The 20,903-nt window shown below is 36.8% G+C and overlaps 1 protein-coding gene across 5 annotated transcripts; it reads right to left on the bottom strand.

The window, feature by feature from the left end:
- Window positions 1-2,407: 2,407 nt before the first annotated feature.
- On the bottom strand, window positions 2,408-11,534 carry LOC113742576 (SUPPRESSOR OF ABI3-5-like). Of its 5 annotated transcripts, none has more exons than XM_027270441.2 (16): window positions 11,165-11,533; window positions 10,102-10,235; window positions 9,865-9,905; window positions 8,937-9,624; window positions 8,775-8,846; window positions 8,584-8,676; window positions 8,424-8,503; window positions 7,019-7,172; window positions 6,592-6,676; window positions 6,429-6,520; window positions 6,251-6,319; window positions 5,263-5,442; window positions 4,774-4,969; window positions 3,616-4,572; window positions 3,101-3,285; window positions 2,408-2,789 (listed from the first exon to the last, which is right to left on the bottom strand). In XM_027270441.2, exons 2-16 carry the CDS (start codon window positions 10,147-10,149, stop codon window positions 2,595-2,597), a joined length of 3,135 nt encoding a protein of 1,044 aa, XP_027126242.1. In that variant the 5' UTR covers window positions 10,150-10,235; window positions 11,165-11,533; the 3' UTR covers window positions 2,408-2,594. The 5 variants fall into 5 exon arrangements, with proteins under 5 accessions (XP_027126242.1, XP_027126243.1, XP_027126241.1 ...); XM_027270442.2 differs by having other exon boundaries at window positions 7,019-7,169; window positions 10,102-10,364; XM_027270440.2 differs by having other exon boundaries at window positions 10,102-10,364.
- Between the last annotated feature and the right edge of the window lie 9,369 nt (window positions 11,535-20,903).

The raw sequence follows: 20,903 nt of genomic DNA on the forward strand, positions 1-20,903 counted from the left end.
ATTGCCCAAACCAATTTTTAAATACAGAAACAGTCATCCTTTTTTCTCCTCATCTATTTTATTCTTAGCATCTTCAATTATTGATCTGCTTCTTAATTAAGTCCTTAGTACTCGGCAAAACATGTAAGTTTTTGTGTCAGCAAGAAATTAATAATGTTTTATATGCTCTAAGAAGAGAATTACTTTCTCATTTTAATGTTTTAAATTCTCACGTTTATGCTGAAATATATACACAACTTTTTTTTAGCTAAAAAAAATGGCCTAAACGAAGATTGATCAGATTAAGCTTTGAATTTGCAGATACGTAACCAAATTTTTAATAGTTAAATTTCAGAATTGAATCCACCATGCGCTTATAAGATGCAAATCATAGGTTTTTAATGTCCAACGAGAACTATATGTTCAACATCTGATATGTTCAATATCTGTTGCAAAATCCATCTTCTTCTTTTTTTCGAGAGTTTCTTTTAATCAACAAGGGCCAAAAGCTAGAATTCATATATATACCCAAAAAAATTCCCTAAATTATCACAAAAATTAATGTCTAGTCCACAATTTTTGAACTCCACTTTCACATTGGTGTTGCCCAAGTTTGTGTAAAGTTTGTTATTAAAATTGTTCATGTGGAATTTGACATGCTATGATTCAGTTAAGCACATATTTATAATTTGTATCCATTTCCTAAAGACCTAAATCTAAGAAAAATATTCACCATGTGCTTATAAGATAAAAATCTCCAAAAAAAAATAAAAATTAAGGCATTAGAAAAGCATACTGCATCAAAATCTTTAAAAGCAACCTCCCTAAAAACTGAAAACTGTAAACAATCTCTCTTTCAGATGTGTTAGCGTCAATGGTTAAGTAAGGTATCTATTACCCATGAATATATCCCTACTCAGATTTACCAGCAGAAGAAAAACCAAAGGCATGTGACAAATGTTCAAATGTTCCACTCAACTTTATTTTCAATTAATTTTTATTTATGCATTTATTCAATTTCTAAATTTTGCAAGACTGTAAAACTAGAAAAACTGAATTCAAGCATCTAAAATTTGAGAATCATAAAATAAACAAACTGAAAGGATCAAAAGTGTTTGAACTCAAAGAACTTCGTCTTGATGTCAATTTAGATATCTTTTAGCCCATAGTTAGAGAATCTTACGGCCAAGTTTGTAATGAGTGTGATTACACTTTAGGGACACTTTTAGAAACCTCCATCGAAGTTTCTAACAATTTCACCTAGTACCGTTGAAGTTCGCAATATTGCATTTACTTTTCTTGGCCCTACAAAATGACCATAATAGCCTTAACATATTAATGTTTTTCATGTAATAAAACAATTCGCTCCTAATCTTGTTCATATGAATGCATCACATAATTTGACATTTAATGGAAACAAAAATAAAATTTACTCGTAAAATAACCTATTATGTCCTAAATACAATTTTAACATATTACAAATTAATTTTAGTTTTGATTGGAGGATCTAGAGATGAATAAAAGAAGATGTAAATTGAAGGGATAAAAAGGATAGTGCCGGTATTGATACTCCAACATTCGAGGGATAGGTTCTTATATTAACGGAGTTATTGAAATTTTTTGAATTCAATGTGATTTTTTTAAACTTCAATTGAGGTTTTAAAATTTAGGGATTGATTGATGGTGATAGTGATCATGGTGATAATGGTATTAATTTGAAATATGATAATATAAAAGGTTTAAAATAATAGAGATTATTATTGAAAGTGGATTTCAAATTTTGTGCATGTTCCATATTTTTTAAATAATTTTATAAAAAGGTAAAATAAACTTCACAATTTCATAAGGACATTCTGGGTTATTCATTCAAAATTTTGACTATTAAATAATTTTTGTTACTAAAATGGTAAACTCAAGAGGGAAATGTGTAATTTTTCAAATCACAAGAGAACTTGGTGAAATTGTTAGAAACCTCAAGGGAGGTTTCTGAAATTGTCCCTATACTCTATTGAACCTTCTAAGAATTAAATTGTGTACGAAGACCCTCTCCAGAGGGTATCTATCTATACAGGAATTGACATCTTCAGAAATTTAGCCTATTAGTCTTGCATCTGCCTGCAAGAAATTCTGCAAGCAAGTTGAAAAACTGAAATCAGGTGCCCTTGGAAGTTGACCACCTACATTCCTAATACAACCTGAGGTAGAAGAAAAGAATGAACTACGAACATAGAGAATAATGGCTTTGAAACACCAAACGGCTAGCTTAACCTTTTAAGCACCTAAGCATATACTGATGCAATCAATTAAGCCAAAGTAGGCAGACCACAACAGACACTTCAATTACCTTGAATAGCAACAATCAAATATGGAAAAATGGAAGCATGCTGCCTGCTCCAGCACTAACGTATATCAGATATAAGCAGTCACGTTAAAAAAGAGTTATGATTATAATTTTATGCAAAAGATCTGTTGTTCCTAATGAACAGTTCCGCAACTATAGTGTAAATCACCACAATTGGGCAAGGCAAAAAATAACCAGTATGGTGATGCCACAACCTAAAGCAATACAACCAGTTCTCTTCCTGTCAATTCCGAGACTCACGAGCTTCTGAACCTTAATTCCCTTCTCGATAAGACATCTCGCGGAACCTAGCAATTGCCTTCTTTTGAATCAGAGTTCTGTAGCTATCTCCAGCCTGCACTTCAAGGATTGGATCGACCTTCTTAGGCTGACTTCCAAGTCCTGCTCTACCATCCATCGCTTGTGTTTGAACAGGCTCCACCATACCACTCCCATCCCTTCCGAGACCCTGCCAAGTAGATCAACAAAATAGAAACCAAACAGAGTCCCCAGCTTTAAGTCAGATCCCTGAACACAGGTAAATAGCCAACCTGCCACTAGGTCCACAGAGATCAAACGTTGTACATCTCAGATTTAGTACTACAAAAATGAGCTGGCATGCCAATGGACTGCTAAGCATTAAATCTAGCGACTCAGCAGAGAGAATAAGGTCAGAAACATTGCGCTAAATCTGTTTTGGCTACACAGTTGTTTTCAACTTCAATAAAAATGAAAATGAGGTTTATGATTAATCCATGAGTGAAAAGTCAGAAATTGTACCGAGCCTTCATTCCAGCCCATGCTGCGAAGCATACGGTTCCCAACATTGTTCTCATCAAGTGCCCTGTCAGCTGTTATCACATCATAACTCTGACTACTACCATCTGTTGCACCACGTCCGCCCCCAACACCAGGGGGAAATGGCATTGAATCTAAAGCACCCCTTCTTAGCGTTGAGTCTCGATCTTGAAAATCCGAACAGCAAACAAGAACATAGATATCTCACATGTCAATAGAGATCCAAAGAGATAATTCAGCAATCGACCACTGGAATCTTTACCCTTTTTTCGGTTGTCTTTCTAAATTAGATGAGACGGTAGGAGCAGAATATTTCAATTGAATCCACCAATAGTATAACTAAATCCCATCTTAAATCAACCAGCAATAATACAACACTATAAACACCCTAAACCACCCAAAAAAAAACAAATCTGGTATGATTTTATACTATAGGCATAGGAAAATTTGAGTACTAATATTACAAAAGATGCATCAACATTCAAAAGTGAGCTTACTCGAATCCCCAGCCCCAAGTTGTGAAAGATCTTCTCCAAGTGAAGAAGATGAACCATACAAGCTCCTGCGCTCAGCCGCACGATCCCTATATGTAGTCTGTTCCTTATTCAGAAGAGGAGTTTGTTGTGGCATCTCCGAGAACCTTCTTTTACCACTTACAGCAGGGACCGCTGATGCATAAGAACCCAATGCTGATGCATCTGTTCTAAAGGGTGTGGGAGTCGAAGAAGCATCTATGTTTGTTAATTGAGATGAAACTGCAGTAGATGCAACAGCTTGCAAAGGCGTCAAAGAAGTCCCTGAAGATCCTGTATACAGAGTATCAGACTTGATAACACCCATCCCAGAGCCCCTAATCACCCCTTTTAGGGTTCCACCAGAGCTGCTGCTGACAGACCGCGGCCTATCCTCAGATTCCCCATCAGTTTGAATTCCAGAGTTTACGACAAATCCTGAAGTGGTTGTAGCATTCTCCTTGGTAATAACAGGCTCAGCTTTGAATCTATTCTTTGCAGATGACCCAACTGAGCCTGCTCTATCTTCTGATAATGCAGAAGGCAGGTTCTCATCGAGAGCCACACGTGGAGCTTGACCTTCGTTACTCCTTTGTTTCCACATTGTCAACACATTATTCATCTTCTTCTTGTTAGCCAGTATACTGCTCTTTGAAGCAAGCCTTATTTCTTTAGATTTCTCTTTCTCTTTCTTCTCTGCAGCTATTGCAGCACTGGCAGCAGCCTGGATAGCATCAGGAAGAGAAGCAGCCTTCTCATTTGCTGTTATCGTGGCTGCTGGTGCAGATATTACTACTTTTCTATTACTTGAACCCTCAGAGGTCTTGGAAGCTTCGCTTTGCTTTTCAGCTGTTGCATCATTCTGATTATTACAAGGTACATATTGCTGAGTCTGATTATCGTATGAATACCAGATCCCATTATTACCATCATAGTACAGTCCTGCAAGTTCAAATATTACAAACATTAAGATGGCAACAACAAACAACAAGAGTTTTCTGTGTGCACAATCACAAGAATTAGAGCAGAGCCACTAAAATCTCAGATACCTAAAGTCAGGTAATTGAGTTAATATCAACCAAGAAAAGGACAAACAAAAACACAATAAATTGGCACACCCAAATTAAGGTAAAACAGGTATACCCGAATTCCCATCATAATAGAATCCAGAGGCAGCATCATAATAGTAACCAGAAGCTTCATCCCACACGAAACCAGATTGCGGTGCTGGTGCATTAGTTTGACCTGCAACTCCACCATCTTGCTCTTGCCCACCACCACCAGCAGATTGTTTATCATCAGGATTGTATTCTTTTGGGGCCCATCCAACTGCATCATACTGAAAATGCAATGGAGCACACATAAGCAGACTAATAATATATGCTTCAAGTATCAAACTTATACCTAGCTACAAATTTTCATGCCTAATACACACATGCATGCCAAACATTCTGGCTCTACAGACATGGAGACAATAAACAAAAATTTGTGGCCGGCCTTCCAGTGGTCAAGAAAAAAACAATTCTTGGATAAAATAGATAAACCAATTCTTAGCTATTCAATATTATATGAAAGACAGGTCTCTACTTCTAATAGCACGTGAAATATACAACATATGACAGGAAGACACACCTGTTGGGCAAAAGTTGCTGCTTCAATTGCAGCAGCAGCAAGACTACTGGATTGAGAAGCACCAGATGCACCTGATCCAGGTCCTAGAATACTTTTGGCATATGCAACTCGAAGAATTTGCCCATTCTTCTCTAGAGTAGTACCGTTTGTTGCCTCAAGGGCCTTGGTAGCATCCTCAACCTGAAGGCAAGAACTTAGAATAGTAAATACCACAGCCATGACATCATCAATATTCCCCTTTAATGAAAAACATTATCACTGCCCATTTATTCCCAGACACTGTAATTGTCAATGAAAACAAAGATGATCCAAAAAATCTACACATATGGGTAAAATTACTTGGGTGTTGGAGACTTTTTGTATTCCCTCGTGGGGAAAGGAACAAGATGCAGAAGACTCATAGGGGACCAACATGCGACAATAAAGACTTCATTGCCTATAATAATGAGCAACCTCTGCCTCAAAGACCCAAAAAAAAAAAAAAGTTGAAAAACTAAATGAACAATTCAGCCCCCTTCTTTTCAGCAAAATTAGTTGGGCCTTTTCCTCTCTTTACTTCCTATACCCAGTGATCGTTGTCCATGTTTCAAAAGGGAAAAGATCAAAATCTGCTGCTCTTGTAGTGTCAAAGGTCCATAAAAACAACAATTATCTAGCCTGTAATATGTGAAACTGATCCGATATAACTTCAATAATAATTGTGCCTAACACACTTCATTAGCCTTTTGCAGATCCAATTCTGAATCTAATACACAAGAAGATATTATCATTTTGCTTCTTTGCCTTCATGGAGAATAAGGAGGCCAAACCGAAGCAGAGAAGTTTGCTCACTTGCTGGAATATTTTAAGAATAAGTTGTTCTTGATTGCAAGTTCTCCCCATTCCCCCCAACTATTCAATACAATTTACTTCAAAATCACGCGAAAAATCTACAAAAGAAATTCCTTAGGTGGTCTAAGTTGTACTGAATAAACAGAAGGAAACTTACAGAATAAAAATGCACAAAAGCAAATCCCCTAGAAACATGTGTAAATTTGTCCCTCACAAGTCGGAGATCCTGCATTACAAAATCAACCCACATTCTAAGCTGAGGCAGGGAGAGAGAAAAAAAGAAGACAAGAAATTAACGTTAACAGTAAGCTCACAGCAGTTTACAAAAGAATGACCTTTATAGGAGCATGCTTTGAAAATTCATAACGAAGCATTTCCTCATCAGCATTTTCATCCAATCCCCGGACAACCAAAACATGGGTAGGGCCTGCCAACACATCAACTTAGACCGCTTTTGAAATGGAAATAATTGATGTTAATTCAACAGGTAACACTAACCTGCTTCACCTCTTTTGCCAAGAGGAGTGGGATTTGATGATGCCATATCAGCTGGGGGTGCATCATCTGTTCTTGGTTCATTACACTGCCACCACCAGTAGGAAACATTTGACCAAAGAATAATTCAGTACCAGTAAATATTCCAACGTAACCGAAACAACTCCTGTTACTTTGGAACAGAAAGCAGTTCCAATTTCTTAACCAAACATCACAAATACATTTAGAAAAGGACATCAGTATTTAATGCCAATACACTTCACATCTACTAATGACACTTCCATTCAGATGCCACAACAGGTGCAGACAAATTCACCATTTATCATAACTACCAATCACTAGTTGGAAAGAAACTTGAGATAAAGCACTTCAACAACATAAACCGGGCAAAGTCAAAACCACAAAACATGCCGCCCCGGAGACAACGTACCTGAAAGCAGGATGTTCGGCGTGCAAAATTGACACAGCCACAGATGGTGCACATCCAGTCAGATGGTATTGTTACACTCCGGTAGTTACCATGACCTGACCTTGATGAATTTTCAAATCCAAGAGGACCACTTGATCCCCCTGTTGGTTTACTACTGCACATAAAGACACCGAAATTCACAATTTTTGGAAGACTACATTGGCAAGAAAGAAATCAAGGGGGGGAAAATGCAGACACAAAAACATCATCATGGCACTTCACTATAATATTCAAATGAATAAAGAACAGATTTGTGTCCCCTCATTGGTGTTCAATGGCCAATATACACAATAAAGAAGCTAAAAATATGACAAAGGAAACATTTCAACAGCCTAAGGACAAATGCGTAAGAAGCGTGGGACAATACATGTAAAGCTCTTGAATATATAAACTTACATTTCTTTCATGAATCAAGGCCCTGTTTGGCAAAGGAATTTTTGGCCAAGTTTTTTAACAACTTTAGTTACAGTAACCTCAAAAAACTCCTCAAAATTTTTAAACTACACACTTCAAAATACCCAAAAAACACACACAAAAATTTCCCTTCCTCCTCCTCCTCCTTCCCCCACCTCAACCCACCACCACCTCCGCCACCGGACAAGACCAGCTGGCGCCAGCAGCCACCTCTTTTTTTTTCTCTTCTCCCTCTCCCCCCCCGCCACCCTCCCCCTCCCCCTCTGCTCGATCTGGTTGCGCAACCAGATCGCGCCCCTGGGGGGGAGGAGGGTGGTTGGGGAGGGAGACGGGGAGAAGGGAGGGAGAGGGAGAGGGAGAGAGAAAAAAGCAAAAAAAAAAAAAGAAATGTTGCTGCTGCTTGAGGTTCTGGTGGGGTAGGGAGAGGGGGAGGAGGAAGGGAGAAGAAGAATAGAGGAGGTAAAGAAAAGGAAAAAGAAAGAAAGAAAAAAGAAAAAGAAAGAAAGAAAAAGAAAAGAAAAAAAGTTTTTCATCTTAAAATTTTTTCTACAAATTCTACAGTAAGTTACACTAAAGTTTTACGCAAACACCCAAAAAATTCATTTGCCAAACGGGGCCAAATTCCAAAAAGTAAAATTTGAAGTCCACGTTGTGCAAAGCAAATGCAACAAAAAGTGTGTTAAATTTCAAACATATTGTACTTCTATCAAACTCTATGAACTGCATAGGTAAAAGAGGACTGATAAAATATATCACTGCTAGTTTTACATTCAAGAATTCATCAAATGCAGCATACAAATCAGAACATTATCCTCTCGGTTCAGATTAATTAATTTTCTCCCTCAATAGAAACACTAACAAGTCAGTAATAATCAAACTCTAGCATCAAGTAGAAGACAGTACACATCCAACAATTTATATGGCAAAAAACAAAAATACAGTAGATATTTACCTGTACTCAAAGAAAAGCTTTCTACCATCCACAACAAGGCCATCATCTCCAAGCTTGTCCATCATCGCTTGTGCAGCACCCTATTTGACAACAATAAGCTTCCATTTTTCTTTCAAAAAGTACAACACTAGATGTATATAATAAGGTATGAAACCAGTACCACAGCAGGGAAGTCTATAAAAGCAAATCCACGAGAGATGCCAGAATTTCGTTCTTTGATCACACGGACATGGCGAAGAGGTCCCCATTCAGCCTAACATATCAGTAAAACAATAAATAGATGCCTGGCACAAATTTTACCATTCCAAGAAACAATAATAAACACTCGATGTCAAGGTAAGAATATAGTACAAGAATCTGGTACAAATCTTCCTCCGTTGTCTTCTGAGAGAGACCCTTGACAACTACAGTAGCTGATGGAGCCTACAGAACAAAATGATAGATGCTAAATGACAGACCAAAGAGAACTGGAATGCTACTGAAAGAAAGGAGAATTGACAAATCTATGCATACCACAGAATAGTGGTGTTTATCATCACGATCCCTCCGCCTCTCACTTCTCTCATATCGACTATCATCATAACTCTCCTCCCTATGACTTCGACCATGACTTCGACCCCGAGGAGATCGTGACCTTGGCCGATCATCCCGACCATGAGACCTAGAGCGAGAACGCTCATGCTTCTTGTATGGACTCTGATCCCTTTCACGACTCAAATCTCTTTTATCACGCTCACGGTCACGGGAATTGTGCCTTCGCCAATTACCATCTCTCCTACTTCCTCGCTCATAATCAGAATCATAACTGTGCCTACCATAATCATAATCTCGCTCTCGGCTATTTTCCCTGCTTTGGTGGGGAACACGAGTTCTGTAATCATAATCATCATACATGTAATCATCACGATCACGTCCACCATACCGAGAAGGCCTGTCAAACCCATGATCATGGTAGTGGTCAGTGTTACGAGAATCCATATCGTATGGATCAGCATATGCCTTTTCATGCCTCCTAGAATCCCTCTCAAGGGGATACTCATCTTCATAGGCTCTCTTCCTTGTTTGATGCCAGAGACCAACAGACGGTGGTGGATAATTCTCCCTTTCCAATACATCCCGGTGGAAGGCACTCCTTGAATAAACACTGTCCCTTGAAAATCTTTCATCTACAAACCTCCTCTCATCATAAGAACCACCAACCCTGCCAACGTCACATGAGGCAATGGCAAATGGAAGAAAGGAAGATGTATAAAAGCATCAAAACAGTTTATGTAGCTACATGAAGGCACAAGCATTAAAAGACCAACAAAAGGAATTTTTTAAATGTAACACCTATGGAAAGAGTTAACCAACACGCATGAAGCAACTTATTGCAATAATCTAATAACAGCCATAAAAAGCTACATGAGTGTCCACATGAAGAGCATCAGTCAAAACTCACCGAAAGTTTGGCTCATTTACTGGACCATAACCCTCCAAAGCCTGTAAATTCAAGAGAATAAGTTACATCAGCAAACAATCATTTTACAAGGCGGGCAAATCCATTCCATATCCTCATTGTCCAAGGCTTTCTCTAATTGTTCTTTAAGGATGAGATGCCGGAAAAAATGGACAATCACATGAGCATAATTTCTGTTTATCATCCCATATATGTGATTAAGAAGGAAACCACAATTACGCTGTTATTTTCCCATCCTTGATGAAGACCATAGCGACCATGATCCATTTCTCCCAAGACCCGTGAACGTTACCCCTGCAAAGCTCTTGACGATCTTTCAGAAGTATCAGGAGCAAGGTGACTGAAATCTTTTCCTGTAATTGATGCACAAACAGATATAGTCACGCCGAAAGGAACCCAGAAACAATCTTCATGACTTGGCCTTTTCCTTTAATTGGACTCTCAATATCAAACTCCTTCTAGGAAATCCCCCTTCAAAACCTCTAAAACACAAACAAAAGATCTTGAAGGGCAAAGCATCAAACAGGAGAGAAATAACACCATCTTCTTTTAAATGTCCTAACATTCTCAACAACAGCATTCAATAGCTCACAAATTTGTAACATGTAAGAACAAAGACACTCTGACAATCACTTGGCAACTCCGGTTTCTAAATTTATAAGATTCTAAGCCGATAACAGTCTTCAGATAAGATCAAAGTTCATCAACAAAAAGTAAATAACTGAAATCAATTACTAAGGTCCAATATGCACAGCCTGAAACCAAGTCTACAAAATCCTTGCTTTGGAACGCACCCAACATCATCCATGCAACAGAAATAAAAAATCAAACCCGATTATAAAATCAACTTTGACATCATTTCCATAAAAAGGACTAAATCCACATTTATAATACTAACCAGATAATAATGTCATCTTCATTGTGTAGGAGTTTCTTCAAAGCCTAGGATGTTAGGGAGGATAACTCAATCCTTATGATTAGCCTAAGAACTTTATCTAGATTTTCAGTTATCAAATTCTAGCATCAAGTTTGTTCAGCATTTGTTCCCAATATAAACCAGGAGCTAGGAATGTGTTTAGCATTTTACTCCTTAAAAAGAATGCAATACAAAGGAATAAGCAGGCCGATGTCCAACTCCACAGCTTTCAATCACGGGCTTTGACAGAACGTACAACTTTAAACAGGACATATAAACGATGACAAAACCCTAGATTTCTGAGAATTAAGGGGCGTGTAGGGATGGGGAAAAAGAAAAAAAGGAAAACTTTTTCCAAAATCTTACGCTGAAACCCTTTCAATTCAGGCATTCAATTGACGAAGCAACTTCTCCGAGTCGGAGCAAAAATTGCGTTCTTCACCGCCCAATTCAAAGGACTTAATCAATTATGCGAACTCTCCGAAATCGAACACGAATTGATAAGCTGAATCGGAGGGAAAACTAGTAGTTTTTCGACCACAAAGAGAACTTTTATCGTGAGGAAATTGGGGAAATTTTGAGAGAGGTGAAGAATAGAAAACCCTAGATAGAAAAATTTGATGAGATGACGAAATAGGAAATTTGACGAGAGCTGTTGTGGCAAGAGAAGACAGGATAGTTAGTATATGATTCAGGTGCACCATATTACTGTGGGCCTGACTGCTTGTGTGCGACTGAGTTATTCACTTTCTGGAGGAGCCCAAGTGCATTATGATTTAAGGGATGATAATTCTAAACACGGCTTGAACCTAACGTCAAATTAGCAAGTATAGATTTACCCTTCACAAACTCGAGTCAAAATCAGGTAAGATCCGAAAAATTCACTAAACAAACAGGTCCAAATCAAGTCAAACACGGATTGACTCATTTAATATGTAAGGTTATAATTTAATAAATAAATTAGAGGCATAAAATAAATAAAAAGTGTAACCAATGCAATAAATTAGTATAACGAGAACGGAATCATGAATATTACCAAAAACTAGATATTTTATTTATGAAAGTGTCGTAATTTTATTTTTGTTCATGATTTTTTTGTACAAAAAAGAAAACAAAAAATTACTACGGGCACCATATACGAAATCTAGAATTAGGCTGCAATTTTCTATATTTTTATGGAAACTCCATTATAAAAAAGTCCACTATACTACCAAGGTCACAAGGCCAAAAAAAAAGTTAAACAAACAACTTATTTAGATCGAGTTTGGGTAATATGCGAAATTAGCGTGTCGTGTTTAGATCCAAAAAGTTGACTCATTTAATTTTTTGGGTTGTGTTCAGGTTAACGTGTTATTCAGGATACTTGGGTCTCAATCCGACCTGCCAACCTGCAACCCGACTTATTGACACCCCTAGTTACGAATTTAGAAGTGTTTTTAAACAAATTATTGTAGCTGTATATTATAAAAACCTTTGTTGATATATTTTGGAATGTTTTTTTGAGAACTTACTTCTGAATCACTCACATTTATCTTCCCTATATTTTGATCAAATTACCAATAGATCCCTTGACCTTTGGAATATAACAATCACATTCCCTTGAATTTCACATTTTTATAGCATACAAGCCTTTTCCATTAGTAAACTAATGGTTGTTAGTCCCGATCATTTAAAAAAATAGTCTGAAAAGCCAATATAAGCCTTACATAAGAACGAAGGATCAGTAACAAACCAAAAGATGAAAAAAAAGATCTAGAACTTACCCATACATTGGTTGAGTAAAGCAGTAGGCTACAAGCTAGGAGAGGTTAGAAAGGGAAGTGGTCATTTTCCCATGAGGAGGAAAGGAAGGAAGACATATGAAAATTTTGACAAAAATTGACATCTCAAAACCATTGATAAGGGGAACTACAGTGAGGCTAAACGACACATAACATTGACTTGAGTTCAAATATGAAAAGTGTCCTGACTTTTGATACAAGTGTGGAATTATAAGTCATAGGGACAAGAACAGTAAAATAGAGAGTCATGAACATAATCAAAGAGAAGACCAAATTGGGGCTTGGATGAGAGTTGGAAATATCATGGTATCCCGCCTCAGAAGTAAGGAAAGAGGTGTGAAAATCAACATGGAAAAGGAAGCAACAAACACAAAATTAGTCACAAATGCTAATAAAAACCTGCTCATAATAGGAAAGGAAGACTTGGATAACAGTAATAGGATCAATCAGGATAAAAGAACTAACACTAGGAGTGTGTTTGGACAGTGCATTATTTACGATGATTGTTTGTTGACATATGTGCAACGCTAAAATACTAAATAATCATTTGGATAGCGGCAAATTATTCCAAATAGTTGTTTAGACAGCACAAACGATTATTTAGTTTCTTGTTGACTTTTGGGATGCATAACCAAGTTGATTAGTACTTTCATGGCAGGATTACTACTATGCATTCTAGGACAAATGGTATGAAACAAAAATACAATCGGAAAAATCATGCTAAACCATCGATAAAGTTAGACGACATACATGACACTCTATTCATATACAAATACAGGTGGCTATTATTCCTACTAAATAGAAGTTCTTCAGCGCATATCACATCCCATTTAAAAACCACAATAGCAAAACAAATGTTGCAAGCTGCAACATGGGTTGAATAGTACGACAACTGCTACCAACTTGCTAGCGCCTTCTCTTATGATGTGTTCCATACATTTCATTTGCAATTAAGTCTCGCAATGACTTTCATGTCGCAACCTTAGGTCAGACTGTATTTAATGACTGAATATTTGGCCTTGGGACGCCTACGTCTTCAGCCTCCAAGTCAATATTCTCTTACTCGTAGAATTGAAAGTGAGAGTCACTCAATTGGTTCAGTCTAAGAAAATTGTGCAGTGTACAACAAGCTATAACAACACTTACACAACATAGGAAAAAGTGATAAGTATTGCAGCACTTGTGGAGAAGGAGTAGAAACCTGGGAGCATTTATTCTTTCAGTGCAAATATGTAAAGAGAGTGTGGAAACTATCTCCAATAAATCGAGAAGGACTTACTAATCTTTAGTGTAACTTCTGGAGGTGATGGGAAGGAATAATAGAAGCAAGAGATGGACCAAATAGAGAAGAACGTATGGAACTAATAGCAAATATTCTCTAGCAAATCTGAAAATCTAGAAACAAGGTCAAGTTTAATGAAGAAAAAACAGATGAATTGCTTTGTGCACAGAAAGCACAAATGGATTGGTTGGAGTTCAAAAAAGTTGAGGAAGAATCAAAGAGGGAGTGCATTGCTAAAGCAACTCAAGCTCAACTAAATACAAAATGGCAGCCACCAATTGAAGGAATTTATAGAATTAACACTGATACTGCAATCTCAACATAGATGGCTAGAACAGGCAAAGAAATAGTTGCAAGGAACTGTAAAGGGGAAATAATCAAAGCTTAGACAATAGAAAAAGAGAAAAAGGAGATCCATTGATTAAAGAAGTACTGGCAGTCCGAATTGCCTTGCAATTTGGAAGGGAATCAAGATAAAGAAAGATAGAGATCCAATCTGATTGTGAGCAGTTGATAGATAAAATCAAAGCTCAAAACTACAAAGATAGTGTGAGGACTCGCAAATTTACCTATTTTAAACTTTTATTACTAGTATATTTAAATATTTAATTGCTTGTTTGTTCCGAATATTTTATTCCAACCCTTTTGGACCCAATTACATGGAACTATGATTTACATATATTTTTAAAATGACTTGTTACAAAATTTAATTTTTGGAAAGCTCGTTAGTGAGAATAGTGAATATGCGTTTGGAGGTAATAATCGATTCGAGGGTACAGTGAGCTTGGAGATTGAAGACTTATACATTAGTCTTAAAATAGGTAATTTTAGGTTTAAGTACCCAAGTATTAGTTAGTAATACTATCGTTACGAGAATTTCTTAGAAATTGCACTTTCTTGCGCACAAGTCGGAAGTACGTGTTTTCGCGCGCGTGATTAATTGAGGGACTTTGGACATTTATTTTTAAACTATTAAGAGTGAATAATAATAGTATCAATGAAAGTGCATTAGAGGTTTAGTGCACAAGTGAAACAAATCCGAGAGGAAACGAGCACGAATCGCGCGCATACGCACACTATTTCTAGTTGACTTTTGAAGTAATTTGGGCCACAAATACTTAAGCTTCTCAAGAAAGTTTCACCATCAGCAAAACACTCTCGCTCCCTTTGCTCTTGCTGGCCGAAATACCATAGGAGGAAGAGGACCAAAACTCTTCATCATCTTGCTTCATCTCTTGCTCATTTCACCTCAAATTCCTACCACACCTTGCAAATAACTTGGAGATCATCTTGGGTTAGGAAAGGAGCTTTATTCTCACGGTTTCTTGGAGCTAAAGAGGGCCAAAAATTTCTGGTTTAATACCATCTAGGAGGTAATGATGATCCAACCCTTGAATCTTAGCTTTTGTCAGTTAAATTGCACTTAGAAGCTTGTACCTTCATGTGGGTAGCTTTGGATTGTTGGAAATTATGTGAGTGGACTCTATGAAATCCCACAATGGACTTGATGATCTGATTTGATGAGTTTGGATGTTATTTGTGTTGATTGAGTGTTAATCTAGTATATTTAAGTTGAAAGAGTAAAAAGAAAATCAAAGGAAGTGATGCATGTTGAAGGGCTGAATCTGCCCTGTCTTTGCTGCGCCTCTTGGTGCAATTTTTTTGTGGTCCAATTGACTTGATTTCAGTGTATATATGTTTTATAGGTTGTGTGGAAAGTTTTCACCAAAAATCACTTGAATTAGTTGGGTAAAAGTTGTGTTTTCGAAAATTTTTCATGACTGGAAAACGTGTCCAGAGTTGCTCTGGCAGCGATTTCAAATGACTATAACTCTTTGCTTCGACATCGAAATTGAGTGCCGTTTGTGATATTAGAAACTAGACACTTCCAGTTTTCCAACGGTATAAAATGCATCCCCTGATTCCACTTGAGTGGACCGTACCAGCCTTTCAAAATTACCCGTCCTGTTTCTCGGCTGTGTTAGGAAGCCTATTATGTACTGCGAATTGTTGCTTGAAAATGAGCTAGTTATGGATAGAATTTTAAAATGATTCCTTCTGTAAAATTGTAGCCTTATGAATCTAGTTTCCAACGCCACCAACCACACTCAATTCCAAGTTGAATTGAGTGAGTTGTGACTAAATTTTGAAACTGTCTCAGTGATGGAAAACCCTCTTTTGGCTAGTTGAATGCCTTAATTTGGATTGGGACTTGTTATTTTGAAATTCTTGGTGTTAACCACCTACCAAATGTATTTTGGATGTTTATTAGACCTTGTCTTCATAATTGAACCATGTTTGAGATAATTTCATTGACCCAAAAGTTAGAAAAGGAAAAATGGAAGTACAAGGCAGATTTGCCTTGTAAATTCTTGGAATTTTAGTGACTTTGTTAACTGACTTCCTGTACGAATTTTTATATGAAATTTGACAGAGGAATAGACCTTATATGGTTGGGTAATACTACCAAATTTGGTGTCATTCCAAGTCCATTTTGATGTCCAACCAAAGTCTCAAAGTTCATGTTTTAAATCTGGAAAACCCTTGTGCAGTGAGAAATTTTCAGCAAACTTGAGATGCTATATCTTGGTGCTCAAAACTCCGATTCTTGTTCCACTTCTTGTGTTTTAAACTTTGATTGCAACTCTAATTGAGTTTCAAATTTCAGAGGCTAGTTCACATTCTGTGAATTTTGCAGAATTTCCAAAATTGGCCAAAAACCAACCTCGAAACTGTCTTGGTATTCCAAAATGGCAACTTGAAGCCGAAATTTGAATGTCTTTCATTTGGAATCATGAAAAAGTGCCTTCTAGGAACTTTTAGTACTCTGGAAGTAGTTTTCAACGGTATCAAATTTTTCAATTTTGGACTTTCAGAGAGTGAGTTATGATTTTTCAAAAAATGCCCTCAAATTCGATATTTCTTGACCAATTTAGAAAATTTTCGCGCGGGAAAGTTTTCAAAGAATCCGGCCTTATATCTAGCTAGTTCTTGACCAGATAGTTGGTCGGATTGGTAGTGAAAGTTGAAAAAAAAATTTTTGGATCCCTCTCTGCCTTGAATCCGGCCGACAATCCGACCGGATATCCGGCCAATTCTTAGCTGGATTGTGACGTGGCTCCTTGAAGTCCGTCTTCGATCACTCGTTTGAAAATGATTTATATGATTTCGTACCTGCTTGTTTCCGTCCAATGATTTTAAAGATGAAAATCAGATTTTTCTTGTGTTCTTAAACTCCACTTTCGAACCTCGATTTACGAGTAATTGAGACTCATTTTCATGATATCTTTTTAGATTGCACAAGAGTGCAATCTTCCTCGATAATTAGGGGTTTTGAGCTATAGTGTGTAATAGTTCATTATTAATTGTTCAGGCACTCAAGAGGACCTTCAAGAGGATCTCATAGGAGACGCCTAGACACACGATTGTGCTTGCTTCCTTATTTGAAAGTGTATGGGAACTTGATACATGCTTAACTGTTATTAATGATTGAAAATTTTGAAAATGGAGTCGAGTGTGTACTTTACCGCACTCGTTCTTATTTGAAATGAATGAATCATGAATGACTTGATTGAAATGAAACAACTGATTGAATAATTGAATGAAATGAAATGGTATGCTATGGTTGTATACGTCGTTGGAGTGAATCTCCTCGACTCACAAATGTTACATGGGGGACGCCCAAACTCATAGGCCGACCTTGTGACTCGAGCCGGCATGGGCTTGGTCGGGAATCTCGGTGAGTCATGAGAATAATATGATAAGTTTAATCTATTGGAAAGATCTCGCTTGGCATACTCGTGGAGTATCGCCTTATAAATGACGTTCGGGCCCGGTGCGGTGTACGGTGGACGGATATGAGAAGTAAGTGGAGTTCTACGGATTGGAAATAGCGACCCGGTTGACGGAGAGTTATCACGGAAAGGTATACGAATGAGATTGGTAAAACAAGTGAAAATTAGCTCCTGAGAGCTACCATATCCTTGAATTGTTTCTGTATAAATTTCACTGGAATTGTTAATTACTCGAATATTATTGTTTTATATGTTAAATGGGATTGTCACTTGTACAACGTGCTTGCATGTGTGTTCTTGGCCTCACGAGCAATTGCTCACCCCGTAGATTTGTTTTCCTTAACAGGAATGGTCATAGAGTGAAATTCGAAGAAACCCCTTTTGATGTACTTTTGTATTAGGGTTTCAAATGTAAATGACTAGACATTTCGGCTATTGTATATTTTGGGAATTGATGTATCTTTTGGAAACCTGATGTAAGAATTGGATAGTTGATGTATTTTAAACTCGTGTTGTAAGAGTTGGATATTCGATTATGGAAGCGACTCTTCTTTATTAGGTTTGTATTATTTGTTATGTATCGTTAAGCGTGAATCGATTTGTCTTGAAACCTGGCGAGAGTTGGGCAGACCCTTTGGTTCGCCTTAAGGAGAAGTGGGAGCGTCACAGATAGTAGTATTGCAACTATCCTAGAGAATTTTTAATGAGTTGATAGAGTTTTTTGATTAATGCATATTCTCTTTCATCCATAGACGAGAGAATTAGTGTTGTCATCAGGTAGCTAAGTTTGCCATAAAGCTACTTAATGACATTAAATGGGATTCTAATCTCCCAATATGGATTAGAGATCTTGCACAATAGGATTTAAGGGGCAGTGGCCCCCTTTTGTGAGTAATACTTGTACTAACAAGTTTTTATAAATACACACAATGATGCCTTTTAAAAAAACTGAAAAGAAAATACAACTTGAACCTAATACGAAATTAGTAGATATGGGTAATACTCTTTACAGGTTTGGATCAAAATCAGGCTAGATCCGAATAACCCGCCAATCAAACAAGTCCAAATAAAGTCAAACATGAGTTGACCCATTTAATATGTAAGTTTATAATTTAATAAATAAATTAGAGGTATAAAGTAAATAAAAAACTAATCAATGCTATAAATTAGTATTACGAGAACAGAATCATGAATATTATGCAAAAATTAGATATTTTATTCGTGAAAGTGTTGTAGTTTTATTTTTGTTCTTGATTGTTTTTGTATAACAAGGAAAATAAAAAATTACTACAAGCACTATATACGAAATTTCGGGCTAGACTGCAAGTTTCTATATTCTTATGGTAACTCCATTATAGAAAAATCCACCTTACTACCAAGGTAAGGAGGCAAAAAAAAAATTAAACAAATAGATTACTCAAGTTGGGTTTGGATAACACGTGAAATTAACGAGTCGTGTTGAGATCAAGAAAGTTGATCCATTTAATTTTTTGGGTCATATTTGGGTTAACATTGTTTAGGATACTTGGGTCCCAACCCCACCGGCAACTCACAACCCGACTTAATTGCCACTCCTAGTTATGAATTTTGGAGTGTCTTAAAAAAATTATTGTAGCTATATATTATAAAAACTTTTGTCTATATATTTCAGGGTGTTTTTTTTAGAGTCAACTTCTGGATTAATTACATTTATCTCCTCTATGTTTTGATCAAACTAGTAATAGAGCCCTTGACCTTTGGAATATAACTGTCACCCTTCTTTGACTTTATATTTTTATAGCATACATCCCCTTCCATTAGTAAACTAATGGTTGTGAGTCCCAATCACTTAAAGAGTAGTTCAAAAAACTAATATAACTCTTACATATGAACAAAAGATCAATAACAAATCAAAAGATGAAAAAAAAGTCAAAAGTAAAAACATAGAGATTAAAAAGAGAAAAGTGGTACCATCCATCCTGTAGACACCAAATTTTTCTTAATTTCAACTCAATTATTTTTATTCTTCACTTGCAAAAGTGCTTAAGTAGTTATTTTAATTTTTTGTAGGTTTGTACAAAAAGGAAAAAAGAAAAGAAAATTGAAATTTTCAAAATTGGAAAAAATAGGAGAGATTTTCTTTGTTTCTAATCCAATCAAATTCTAACCAAAAACCCAACCAAAAAAGCCCCCAAAGTCCAAACCAAACCCAACAAAAAAGTTTGGAAAAGAAAGAAAGGTAAAGAGGCCCATTAGCACTTTTCTTATAAAAAAATTGGCCTTCACATGCACGTGCGTCGCACGCGTGCCATCTCTTCTCCACCAAAACGCAAATCAGAACCAGCAATAGTACTAGGCACAACTTAATTTTTTTTTTTAGCAAAATTTTGGATGAATTTTCCTTCTTTTTTTTTCTCTCCAAGTTTGGTTAGTACGGGATAGCTCATTACTTAAATATTCTATCAAAAAACACTCAAAAAACAAGATCAAATGGATAAAAAATAGCCACATCAAACCCATTTTCAATCCAAGCCCTTGTTCTTAGGTTTTGGGGAGGTTTATCCCATTTAAATAGCTAGCAACGCAGCTTTTAGGGTTTCCAAGGAGAGAAAAAAAAGAAAAAGAGAGCCGCCTAGGATCTGGGGGTGTGGGAGAAAGAAAAAGCAAGAAAAAAAGGAAAAAATTCTTCTACAAAAATTCTGGAAAAGGCTGGCGAACCAACCTAGTTCAAATGGGTTTTTCTCCTTCATTATAGATCAGATTTGAGTTATTCTTTTTTCTGGGTTTTCTAGAGGCATAGGGGAACAAATTATGAAGCCGCTCGCAGATAATCATCAGAACCCCTTCGAATCGAGACTCGAAATCACCTTCCTCGAAATTTTTTCTACAGCAACGACGAACAGCCTTGTCGAACAGCCTTGTTCTTCATCATTTTCTGATCTCGTTAGAACTCCGTTTGAGGAGATTTTTTTTTGTGTCATCTATGATCATAAGGGAAAAATTCTTGCGTTGAAAATTTTAGAAAAAATTGCTGCAACACCTTCGAATCGAGGATTGAATTTGCTATCTTCACAATTCTTGAACATCTGCGAAGCTGATTGCATTTTCTTCATTTCGAGATTCCCACGATTTTCCTGAGATTTTTCGCGTTCATTTCGACTCTATAAACATCAGAGGTAACCATTATTCATTCTTTTTCTCTTGGTCCAACTTGTATGCAAATTTAAATCCATTAAGTAGGAACTTTAGATCTTGCCTTTTGACTAGGT

Source organism: Coffea arabica, chromosome 4e, assembly GCF_036785885.1.
Source record: "Coffea arabica cultivar ET-39 chromosome 4e, Coffea Arabica ET-39 HiFi, whole genome shotgun sequence".
NCBI lineage: Eukaryota > Viridiplantae > Streptophyta > Magnoliopsida > Gentianales > Rubiaceae > Coffea > Coffea arabica.

What these genes read in the sequence shown, in the direction of transcription:
- LOC113742576 (XM_027270441.2), bottom strand. Translation starts at nt 10,149, where the DNA reads ATGGATCATGGTCGCTATGGTCTTCATCAAGGATGGGAAAATAACAGC. An exon ending in ATAAACACCACTATTCTGTG is followed by an intron (nt 8,847 to 8,936) that starts GTATGCATAGAT and finishes TTTGTTCTGTAG; the next exon opens with GCTCCATCAGCTACTGTAGT. An exon ending in GCCGAACATCCTGCTTTCAG is followed by an intron (nt 6,677 to 7,018) that starts GTACGTTGTCTC and finishes TGGTGGTGGCAG; the next exon opens with TGTAATGAACCAAGAACAGA.